Below are 12,763 nucleotides of genomic sequence, written 5' to 3'. Positions count from 1 at the left end.
ACCAATTTCTCCCTCCTACCATTTTTTTCTTTTTTTTTAAACCAATACAATTGAAAAATCTCCATGGCTTAAATCATGTATGTGTGGAATGTAAAATGCTATGTAATACTATTGTTAGACTGGGGATCATCACCCACATATGGCTTCGCCTCTTGTGCATCAAAGCCCCTCCCCACACAACACAAAAATGGCAAACAAATATCTAAAGAAAGCAATCAACAGGAAGAATGTGATTGATTGAAAGTCAGACATACTGATGGAGGGCAACTGTGTAAATCAATGAAAAGTACAAATCAATTATATGTTCATAAAAGGTTTCTGACTCTCAAATCAGTTGCCTTTTGGAAAAAACTTTAATGAACAGGTTTAAAGCTCATAAAAGAAAGGGTTCACACTTAAACGGCGAGATGGAGCAAAATCAGGCTACTGTGTCACCTTTTACAAGGGATTTGTAAGTGTGTGCATCTTTCCCAATGTGCTGCACAACACCGGCGAGCATCCTGTTGGTGAAGCCGGTGGTTCTCTCCAGTACTTAATTTGTAAAAAAAAAAAGTACCAGAGCCCATGTCAGGGGCCACTGCAGCTTTCAACTTCCATTGCTCCCAATGACAATACTATCACTACTAGCCATAACACTCATGCAAGTGTGACAATGCAGACTTTAAATATACATTAAAATGACTAATACTCGCAGGTATTGGTGATTTTAATGTATATTTAATTATTAAACTACAGCTGTTGTGCCCCTCAAAAAATCAAACAAACAGCGCTACCATTTAACAGTCTGTTAAGAACAGGTTTGGCCATAAAGTGCCGGGAAGTGCAGCTATAGAACACCAGAGATCACCGGCTCAAATTAAGCCCTGAACTTCTCCCCCAGGAGGCAGCAGAAGCAACCACCTAAATGACATTTGAAAAGAAAACACCCCTGAGCATGTTGATATAGTTAGTGATCATTGCTACGCCACTGCACGGGGATTTTGGAGTATGATCCAGAATGTATGATCAATGCTATGATTCCTGAGTTAGCCTCTGTAAAATTGCGAACCGATATAATGTTCTATAACTATGCTAACCTGTGTCCATACTTGGCACCTGATTTTTGTTTTATAACTTCTCACATTGTTAACATAATCTCTTAAAACAGGCAACCATCAATTCGGGCAGCAAGGAGAATGCCAGCGTTTCTGGTCCTTACTGTGACGACAGCGAGCGTTCCAGCCAGTGCTTCATCCCAGGCAGAGGAATGGTCATGACTTACATTTTTGAAGTACGAATCTGCATCATAAATCATAATCATTCAAATGATATAGTGTTGCGCCAGGATACCGCCTCGGGTGATAGTTCGCTCTACAAATCTCCATCATATAACATGACTGAAAAATCTACAATGCTATTTCACCTAATCTGATAGAAACATTGTTTTGCAGTTGTCAATACTGAAAAGCACAATAATTGCTTGCTAGATTGAAATTATCTCTGTTTTGATTAATCTTACGTACAAATCGGCGTAGCGCTGGCTTTACCTCTGGTTTTGTGTTTCAGAGTAACAGGCCAAGAGTGGCACACTGAAAATGCATCTCTCCTCCCTGGTGTTTTAGAAAACAATGTCCTTGGGCTTCTTTCAAGGCAGCACCAGTATATGATGCTATTTATGGGGGCAGGAGTAACCTGCCGCATCAAGAATACATCCCCAAACCAGGCCACGCTGAGCCTGCCCTGGTGATGTACCAATACATTTAGCATTAATAGTGCATGCCGCGTGGCCCTCCAAAGAGCGGGCCTTGGGTAAATAGCGAAAAGTGCTCTCCTTTTGTGACGATCCTGCCCTGTTCTCATGTTTTTTAGCCCTAAACGCCAACGCTGAAAGGTAAAACATGAGTGGAAAATATTGCCGAAATTGCTGGATCAGTAAATACATTGAGTGCTGCTGTTTCTGCACTCATCACATGTCTGGAGATTTAGGCAAATAACTAGTGGCTAGAGGAAAACTATGCTTATCATATAACAAAACGGTAAAAAAACAATGGAAAATTGTGAAAAGTAGGAGTTGGAGGAAAAATTTATCGGAGCACCAAGTGAACACCTTAGAAAAATAACTGAAAAGCTGCAATTCATGAATAAATATGTTTTTTAAAACAAATTGTAGAGCTAAATGTACATTTTTGGAACGACTGTAAAATGGGGGCCTGAACAGAATTAAATACTTGAAAGGTTTGAGGGATGGAATGCGGTTTGTAAGAGGTTTCGGAGATTCCCACTTGGTGAGTGCCTCCAAAACTTCCAAAGTGGGGAGCAGCAATGGGTGATGTGGACGGCCTTTAATCTGTTTTGAAGCGCTTCATGCACAAATGATGATAATCACACAAAACACAAATGATGTTAATCACACACAAGCATGTCCCAGTGCCAATCCTGGGAAAAAGTAGCAACAAATATGGATTTCTGTTTTGGGACACATAGAGGAGACGAAGAACTGAATGTGAAAAACCACTTGAATGTACTGATGAGAACAAAAGCATAACGGTGGACCCTTCCTACTAGCAGCACCTGACTTCCTTTCTCCCCAACCTAATATATATTCCCCTCAAATTACAATAGGGGGTTGTGTGCACACTGTCTAGCACCCACCGTTACTGTGCCTATTCCCTAAGGAATAAAAGTACAGATAAACAACCGCAAAGGTGCACCACACAAAAAAAATTCAAATGACAATATTATTGATGATTTGCAGAGAGATGATGTTTTTCTTCAAAAAATCTTTATTTTCAATTGTTTAGAACCGTACAGCCGACGCGTTTCGTCCCAAATGGGAGTTCTTCAGGGCTTATTAACTGTAAAGCAATGCTTCCAGGACGATTTTCTTAATCAGAATTCTAAATGGCGCCTTTCCCAATGTCAGTTTCTTTGGTAAAACTTGAAGTGGGCCTGGGATGAGTCTTCTAAACCGAATTCAATTGGAATTTGTGTATCTATAGAAAGTCAAAGGTGGAGGTAATGCAGAATATATGGATGTGTATCGGCTCTGTCACACAATGGAGATGAGTCTATAAGTCATCAAATTATTCTGTAAATAGTCTCAAAATTCCCAGTGGATATAGTATCCTGTATTCCACTTTGGACGAGTTCCAAAATTCCCAGTGGATATAGTATCCTGTGTACCACTTGGACGAGGATGTGGGCACTGTGTACCAGTAGGCCGATCGTGATAAAACAGCCTGCACCCATCCACATAGCCTTCGTCCTGCCGAAAAACCACGAACCGATCTAAACAATTAAAAATAAAGATTTTTTGAAGAAAAACATCATCTCTCTGCAAATCATCAATAATATTGTCATTTGAATTTTTTTTGTGTGGTGCAACTTGAATGTACTCTTCAGATCTAAAATAGTCCCTAAGCATTTTTCATGGGAGCATTTCCTGAAAGGTGAAACAATACACAAGATAGCCAGCAGCATGGGGGGAGAGAGTAAGAGCCCTCTGAACGGCGCCAAAACCCACTCCATGCATATTTTAAAGTACTGATAAGATGACGTCTTGCGGACAGTTGTGCTGTCACGCTAGACCTAAAAAGGGTTGAGCAATAGGGTGGTAAAGGCCACAGAAAGGACTACTTCTGGTAAATGCCACAAAGATGGAAACATAGCTTAACAGAAAAACATGGAGCAGAAGTAATGGTTTTCTTGGTTGCAGCATCCTACATTTTCATGTAGATCAAGTTTGATATACACGGGTGATATTTGCATTTTTAACACATGTTAAGTCACAGAATAATCGTGAAAATAATAATACGATATCATGTTTCACACTAAGAACTGTTATTGCACAAAATATTCTCTCCTGCAGATGCAGCCCATATAGCTCAGACCTGTGGTGCTCATTAGACAAGTGGCCAGTCTTTTCACCCATTACATAAAGTTACGTGGTGGTGATGAGTGAAGGCTCCTGCCAACTGGTAAATCCATCTGAAGGGATTCTCCACCCCTTACCAACGACGGGCAGGATTGGAAGGCCTCGTGCAGGTTGAATGAACTATGCAAATCTGTCCCATCCCTTACACCACCCACTATAAACACATCCAGTGGCAGAAAGTTGCACACCGCCGAATTGTATGCAAGCAATTCGCTGGGGGTCTCCCCACAAGGTAAAGGCAACAGAAGCCTTGCCCTTGGCAATGTTTAAGAATCACAATTCTCAGACTATATTCGGTGGCTAATTTGTACCAAAGTTAAGTTCAGGTGCGTAAAGTTCTTCTTAGAAGCCCTCTCTTGGTACTGTCGAATGTCAGGGTTGCACTTTCTGTCTCTTCATGTCACTCTTGACGATTTCTGTGTTTTCTCCTTCTTGCTGTGGTTCACAATATGATGACGAAAAGTAAGGTCCCGAATGTCAGGGTCCTCTACATGCAACCGCCAGCACAAATTATGCACTGGCCATACCGTGCTTTCCTTTATGCCTTACAATAGGATTGGTGTCAGTACAACGCGTTATTTTACGTCGCATTCCGTTACAATGCAGATTTTACAACGCAGGATCCATTACATCGGATGCCATTACAACGCATGGCATTACATAGCAGATGCTATTACAACGCATGGCATTACATCGTAAGTATAGGTAAGTATACCTTTTTTTAAAAATGTTATTAAGTTAATTTAATTAATTTTATTTAAACAATTTAATTAAAATACAGTTTAAAATAGTCATTAATTGAATTTAATAAAATAATATCTATTTAATAAATGTACTTTAAAAAAAAATTGTAATTAATTTAATTTAATTAAAATAATGAAATTAGTATAATGTACATATTTTTAAAATTGAAATTAAATTAAATTAATATTAATAATTTATTTAATTTAATTAATTTAATTTAAAAATGTAATTAATGTAAAATAATTAATTTAATTTATTAAATATATTTTAATTAATTTAAAAATGGTAAATATAATTTAATTATCCCTAAACACAAACCTACCCCTGAACCCTAAAACACCCCTGTACCCCAAAACCCAAACCCTGCCCTAAAACCTAAAAACACCCCTGTACCCCAAAACCCAAACCCTGCCCTAAAACCTAAAAACACCCCTGTACCCCAAAACCCAAACCCTGCCCTAAAACCTAAAAACACCCCTGTACCCCAAAACCCAAACCCTGCCCTAAAACCTAAAAACACCCCTGTACCCCAAAATCCAACCTCTGCCCTAAAACCTAAAAACACCCCTGTACCCCAAAACCCAAACCCTGCCCTAAAACCTAAAAACACCCCTGTACCCCAAAACCCAAACCCTGCCCTAAAACCTAAAAACACCCCTGTACCCCAAAACCCAAACCCTGCCCTAAAACCTAAAAACACCCCTGTACCCCAAAACCCAAACCCTGCCCTAAAACCTAAAAACACCCCTGTACCCCAAAACCAAAACTCTGCCCTAAAACCTAAAAACACCCCTGTACCCCAAAACCCAAACTCTGCCCTAAAACCTAAAAACACCCCTGTACCCCAAAACCCAAACCCTGTCCTAAAACCTAAAAACACCCCTGTACCCCAAAACCCAAACCCTGCCCTAAAACCTAAAAACACCCCTGTACCCCAAAACCCAAACCCTGCCCTAAAATCTAAAAACACCCCTGTACCCCAAAACCCAAACCCTGCCCTAAAACCTAAAAACACCCCTGTACCCCAAAACCCAAACCCTGCCCTAAAACCTAAAAACACCCCTGTACCCCAAAACCCAAACCCTGCCCTAAAACCTAAAAATACCCAAACACCCCAAAACATACACCTCAGTACCCCAAAACATATACTCCTATTCTCATACTTATTAAAAAAATTACTTAAATTAATATATTTAATTTATAATATTTAAAAACATAAATAAATATTTTTTTTATAATTAATAATAATTAAATCAATTATATAATATTAAATAAAATAAAAAAATTATATACTTACCAATACTTACGATGTAATGGTATGCGTTGTAATAGCATCTGCTATGTAATGCCATGCGTTGTAATGGCATCCGATGTAATGGATCCTGCGTTGTAATAGCTGCGTTGTAACAGCATTACGACGTAAAAGTTGCGTTGTAAGTGTTACATACCCTTACAATAACGTAAACATGCTAAACGTACAGGTGTTTCTATTTACAATCCAAAGTAATGACATATATCATTTTCTGATTTATTTCCATAGGGAAGGACAAATGTGTGCAAGTACTTTGATGACAATTCAGGCGCTTGGCTTATATTACCTCTGGATTGGGAAATGAACTTGAACTTCGTTAAGCAGAGAATCCAGCAGGTCAAGGTAACAGAGAAAACTTGACTTGATAACATAATTTTCCATGTACAATGTTAATGGTTTCATTGTGCTTAGGTCAGTTAGTACAGTATACTTATTCATCTTTTACCTAAATGCTGTAAATATATTTTGTAATGAAAATAAAGCTCTAAATTTTTGGGAGCCTTTTTTCACTTTAGTAAAGCCTTTAAGGAAGTTGATTGCGTCTTGTGAATGTATACAAGGCCCTTTATTAAGATACAGCAGCTGTGTCCACCTAGATCACTTGCACAAATGTGGCATATCTTGCATTAGTAGATATATAACAACTTTATTTTCCTATGACCTGTGCAAAATGTAGAAAGTTATGCAGGGCTAAAAGGGGAGTTAGGGCGAGGCTCATAGCAATAGTGCTTAAGGAGGGACACACGGTTATTTGAATCCTGTGCTCTTGTTGACTTGGACCTGGAACATAGTAGTAAAACAAAACCAGGAACACAAAGAAAGGACACCTCAGAAAAAGAAGAAACAAAAACACATAGAAAGTCTCTCCACTGGTGTATATTTGTTTATTTGATATATTTACGATCGTTTCAATGGGCTACATGCAGTCTCGTAGTAACTTCTGTGTGCTCTGTTCACCATCCCTGACGGGTCAGAACAGCCAATATACTCGGTCAGTGTCCCAAAGGTCTTGTTGCTTGAACAAAAAATACCTTGAAAAAAACATGCAATAAGAGGCGTTTGGCAAAACAGAAACAGTTCCCTTAATTAAACAACGCATCCGGGAGCCCAGTCACAGGCATATAGTCTGAAGACTGTCTCAATTTACAATCGGTCTAACTTAGACTTTTATGCAGTTCATTGAATGCAATACAAATGTTCTGGGGATACTTTTTTGTAAAGAATGTGTACCTTTGTTTTTAAAGCCATAAATTAAGGTTTTGGATGAGGAATCCGGGTTGCCTAGATCTTGTGTGGACACAATATGACCAGTGGGTAACGTGTGCAGATGTCCAGCATCGTGAGCATATGGTCACTGCATGTACTGTGGGTGCTGTGTTTTGATTGGCTACGTGTTCCTAACTTCATGTGGCATCTGACTGTATGGTGTTTTAGGAAAGCGCGCACCCCTCCGCCCATATGTGCTTTATTGGAGCCAATCTCCCTGGACCATTGTGGTGTCGCTGCACCAATCTGTGGGATTCAGCTGGGAATTCATGTTCAAATTTTTTTCTGCTAGCTAGGTACCACCCCACCTGTGATCTGTCATTCAGTGACATTGGGCCTGGGTCTCTGGGCCTGCCTAACTACATATTCCTGAGGTCTGGATCGACATGGAGTTCACACATTTTTATACATGAATCTTATCATTCATATTGAAATCATCTTTTTCGAATATTAACAGACTCATGGGTTGGTGATTTGTGCCTGATGTTAGCAATGATCAGGTGGTTCACTGCGACAGGTGTATGAGCAGCCTAGACAAGGGAGAAATATATTGAGCCACAGGGGAGAGGCAAGAGAACCTTTTTGACCATCAGCTGAATGACTGTTTTAAAAGGAAACCTTATGGGCCATTCCTGGACCATTTTTGATCTACAGTGCACACAGAAAGCAGCCCACAAATATAATCCTAACTGACTCAGGGAACATGGTAGAAATTCGAGTTTAGTATGCCTGAATTCAGAATGATAAAATACATCTTTCAGTAAAGTTGGTTTTAACATTCTGTGTTTGAAAATACCACTTTTAGAAAGTAGGTATTTTCTTGTCTAACTATCCAAGCCTGCCTCTGTTAGGTTGTGTATTCCTTGTCTGGAGTTTGAGTGACAGGGCTAGGGGATTCCAGGAGACATGATTAGTCCACCCAGTGGTGAATAGAGAGATCTGCATCTAGATGGGAGGGAGGAGTTGCACCTGGGACCTGAATAGGGCTGGGCCTTATCTCCACAATGCTGGCTCCAACCCCTCGGGTGCGGCTGATGTCTCTGCCCTGCACTGTGAAAGAAGAGAAGGAATCATGTCAACAAAGTGCTCCAGGGCTGTGCAATCCCTCCACAATGCTGGGTTCACCTCCTGTGGGGCGTCTGATGTTTCTGCCCTGCACATTGAAAGGAAAGAAGGAGTCATGTAAACAAAGTGCTCCAGAACTGGTTTGGACTGGGAAAAGGCCCCCCTGCCTGCAGAGAACAAAGAGAAAAGCAGTATAAACATTGGAACATAGACCCAAGAACTTTAGATCACTTCTGGGAGCAAGACAAACCTTTTGCCAAGGAAATGAACCAAGGAAGCTGCAGGAGTTTTGGACTGCCCCTCTGCCAGTATGCTGTTTGCTGGGGTTTAAATAACTTTCATCATCTTGAAGAATATTACTCCAAGCGCTTGAACTTGTGCTTGTCTCCTGCTGAAGTCTAAGGGATAAAAGACTTCACCACCAGCTCCCCTCTGAATTTCCTTGCTGGGAATTCTATCTGCAGAAGCCTGCGTGTCGCTGGGAGCTGGAAGCGCAATGCAACGAGAAGAAGCGTGTTGCCGCCACAGCTGTAGTCGTCGCATCGCCGGAGAAGCATGCTGACGCCGCATCTCCCAGGAAGCGTGTCTTCGTCGTAGCTGTCTGCTGTTGCATCACCGGAGAAGCGTGATGCCAATGAGAGGGTCACCTTTGCATCACTGGTGAAGCGTGTCGCAGGGCCTGTCGCAGCACCAAAGTACAGAGTTGTCACAAGGCTGCCAGGGCGTGCACGCATCGTCTTTGCATCATTGCATCAAGGGCGCCATCTTCTCGCTTCACACCAGGATTGTCGCATCGCATTGAGGCGCCATCTTGCGCATCCCAACCGGGCCGCAGGCCTAGAACCTAAGCATCACCCCCGCGCCAGTAAGGATCACAACGCTTCCCTACTTTCCGCAAGCATTGAGGCGCGACACATCATCTTCCCCGGAGCATGGAACCAATGCCTCTCCCTGTGCGACCCTTTTATTTATTTTGCTTTACGCATCCAGGTACTTTTGTGAGAACTGTGTCGCATTTATCATCACCTTGAACTGAGCAATTTTTATCATCTTTAAAGCAATCTTAAGTGTAGTATTGTGGATTTTCGTCATTTTTGTGGTCTTGTGTTTAAGTCTAAATAAAGAATACTTATTTTTATACAACCTGTGTTGTGTCCATTTGTAGTGTTTTCACTGTATTACTGTGTGTATTCACAAATGCTTAACACACTGCCTCTGAGATAAGCCTGTCTGCTCATGCCAATCTACCAAGGGGGTGAGCAGGGGTTAACTAGGAGTGTAATTCCCTTATCCTTACTTAGCAGCAAGGGTCCCTATTTGGACAATGGTGTACACCATTGCCAACTAGGGACCCCCAGATCTAACATTGGTTTGGCAGCTGTGAGGATTTGGACCTGCATTTGTGATTCATATACAATAATTGGTGTACACTACTAGTGAGTCCAGACCAAACGCGACCACATACTTTTTTAGTGGAATTGTTTTTTCCTTGGACTGTTATTTTTTCCTGAAAACTCCCAATTCTAACTACCATGAGTAGACCAGCATCTGTTGCATCTATGGATCTTGATTGTGAGGAAGGGAGGTTGGAAACCTACACATTGAAACAGCTCAAGCATCTCTGCAAGAAATTGAAAGCTGCTACACCAGGCATTTCTAAAATGGATGACTACCAAAAGGCACTGAGGGCCTGGGTATAAGCAAGAAATTATACTGATCTTGTGGTGGAGTAAGCTGGGGCTGCAGATGGGCAACTGGACAGGCCAGTGTCTCCAGCCAGGGAAGGCGGACTCTTCCCACCTGGCAGTAGTATCTCTTCCAAAGACCTGTCCCCCAGAGAGTTGGAAGACAGGGAGAGAAATAGGGCACACAAGCTGGAGTTGGGTAAGCTTAAGATGGAGGGTCAGAGCGAAGCAGAGAATAACAGGCTGTCCTTGGAGATAGAGAGAATGAGAATTGAACAAGAGAGGATGTTGAGGGAGTTAGAGATCAAGGCAAAGGGCTTAAAGATCAATCCCACTGATGGCAGCGCACCATCTGTGCCTTCAGAAGGCAGGGTATATATCCCCAAGGATGTCATCAAAGATTTACATAAGCATGAAGATATTGGGCAGTGGTTTGCAGCCTATGAAATAGCAATGTTGGGTCCCTGAGAAGGATTGGGGAGTGGGGTTGTGGGACTGCTTTGTAAGCGAGTGGAGGGATACTTTGTTGGACCTGCCCAGTGAGAATAGGATGCCTTATGCCCACATGAAGGAAGCACTGATGAAAAGGTATGGTTAGACCCGGGAACTCTATAGACAGAGGTTCAGAAATTATAAGAAGCGGGAGGGAACCATTGGGGTAGAATATGTATCTTTCTTTTGCAGAGCTATGAATGGTTGGGTGAAGGGTAGCAAAGTGGATCATTTTGAAGCTCTCTATGATTTGATCGCCAGAGAGCACTTGTCTGCTAATTGTTTTCCAGAGCTACGCCAGTACCTTATTAATGGCAAGTTGACTAACCTTAGGAAGCTTTTTGAGGAGGCGGACCGCTGGGTCAGTACCAGGGTCCACAAGGGTCATGTGGGAGACTCTGCCAAAGGTGGGCAGGGTCCCCAGCAGAAGAGTGGGGGGGACAAGGGTAACCAGAGGGAGTTCCGGAAAGGGCCCCAAAGTAATTCCCAAGGGAACCAAGGTAAGGGTTCCCAGCCTCCCCTTGAGAAGAAGTCAGAACCCCGACAGGTAAACCTGTTCATAGGGGGCCTGTTACCTGCTTTCAGTGTAAGCAGGTTGGACATTGTTGGTATGATCTCCAGTGTCCCCAAAAGAGTCAGTATATGCCACCCCATGCACCCCCCATCAGATGGCCAGTATAGACCTGGGAGTGGAGGTGAAGTGTGACCAAGGGGGTAGGATCCCGCAGAAATGTCCCTTGTCTCATTAGGAGACCTTGAGATGGTCTCAAAAACTCAGCTGCATGAACACACTACAAAATATAGGCAGTGGGTAACCATCAATGGCCATAGAGTGGAGGCTCTTAGAGACACCGGAGCCAGTGTGACAGCTGCAAGTGTCACTTGGTGTCGAAGAGCAGGTGGTCTTCAATGCATTCTTCCCAGTTGTAGCCGCTGACAACACAGAGAGCCATTGCAAGATGGCTCAGGTTCCCTTTGAGCGGTGCGGGGGGGTCTCTGGTACTCTTCAAGTAGATGTGAGGGAAGCCATGCCTGTTGATTTTTTGTTAGGCAATGATTTGGAAAGCTCCCCTCGGGCTAAGGTGGAGAAGAAGGCTAATTTAGAGATGTTGGGTCTGCCTGAGTGGGTGTGTTTGAACACTCGGTCTGTGGCAGCCAAGGGTGTTCAAGAGATCCTGGAGCCTGGAAGTATGGCCCAGGAACCTGCCTTAAAGAGAAGAGGTCGGTGCACGGGAAACCACCCCCCATTGTTCCCATGGTCCAGGAGGAGGCAGACCTTGAGGGGGATGCCCTGGAACCTACAGGGGAGCACGTTTCTGAACTGGGGAACCTACCTGAGCTGACCCATTGGCAACAAGAGGGGGGCACTCCAGGGAGGAATTTTGTGCAGAGCAGAAGAAGTACCCTTCTCTTGAGGGTTTGAGGCAGCAGGCCACAAACCAGGCAGCAGATGATCAGTCTGGATCACATTGGATCTACTGGGAGAACGACCACCTGTATAGCGAGCTTAAGGTTGCTGAGCCTGGGTCAGCCCGTGTGCTAATGGTTCCCCAGTGCTTCAGAGCCTTCCTACTAGGGTTGGCTCATGACGTACCTTTAGCTGGACATCTGGGGCAGAACAAGACCTTTTATTGGCCCCAGATGCGGAAGAGTTCAGATACTCATTGTAGGACTTGTCAAACTTGCCAGGCAAGTGGGAAAAGTGGAAGGAAGCACAAGGCTCCTCTCCACCCTTTTCGCGTAGTCAGTACCCCCTTTGAACGGGTGGGCATTGACATTGTGGGGCCACTAGACCCCAAGACAGCTATGGGCAACAGGTTTATCCTGGTGTTGGTGGATCATGCGATCCGGTACCCAGAAGCCATCCGGCTAAGGACACTGATGGCCCCCGTGGTGGGACGTGCACTGATGAGGATTTTCCCTCGTGTGAGGTTCCCCAGAGTGGTGGTGTCTGACCGAGGTACATACTTAATTTCGAGTTACATGAAGTCTCTGTGGAAGGAGTGTGGTGTTACTTATAAGTTCACCACTCCTTACCACTCAAGGTAATGGGCTGGTTGAGAGATTCAACCGGACCCTTAAAGGCATGATCATGGGTCTTGAGGAACCGATGAGGCGTAAGTGGGACGTCCTCTTGCCATGCCTTCTGTTTGCTTACCGTGAGGTGCCACAAAAGTCCATGGCTTCAGTCCCTTTGAACTGTTGTATGTATACACCGGTAAGAGGACCTTTGAGTCTGGTCAAGGAAGGCTGGAAGCAATCTCCCAGGAAACCTCCCAAGGATGT

At 43.2% G+C, this 12,763-nt stretch overlaps 1 protein-coding gene across 1 annotated transcript in view; it reads left to right on the top strand.

The window, feature by feature from the left end:
- The window catches only part of LOC147659411 (uncharacterized), a 186,541-nt gene that overhangs the window by 62,234 nt on the left and 111,544 nt on the right, over positions 1-12,763 (top strand). The window contains exons 5-6 of the mRNA XM_086951763.1: positions 1,148-1,270; positions 6,198-6,311. Coding sequence (XP_086807889.1) covers positions 1,148-1,270; positions 6,198-6,311 — 237 coding nt within the window. The remainder of the gene's footprint in view (positions 1-1,147; positions 1,271-6,197; positions 6,312-12,763) is intronic.

This window comes from Lissotriton vulgaris, unplaced genomic scaffold (genome assembly GCF_964263255.1).
Source record: "Lissotriton vulgaris unplaced genomic scaffold, aLisVul1.2 SCAFFOLD_3625, whole genome shotgun sequence".
NCBI lineage: Eukaryota > Metazoa > Chordata > Amphibia > Caudata > Salamandridae > Lissotriton > Lissotriton vulgaris.
This window is presented reverse-complemented; position numbering and strand designations above follow the sequence as displayed.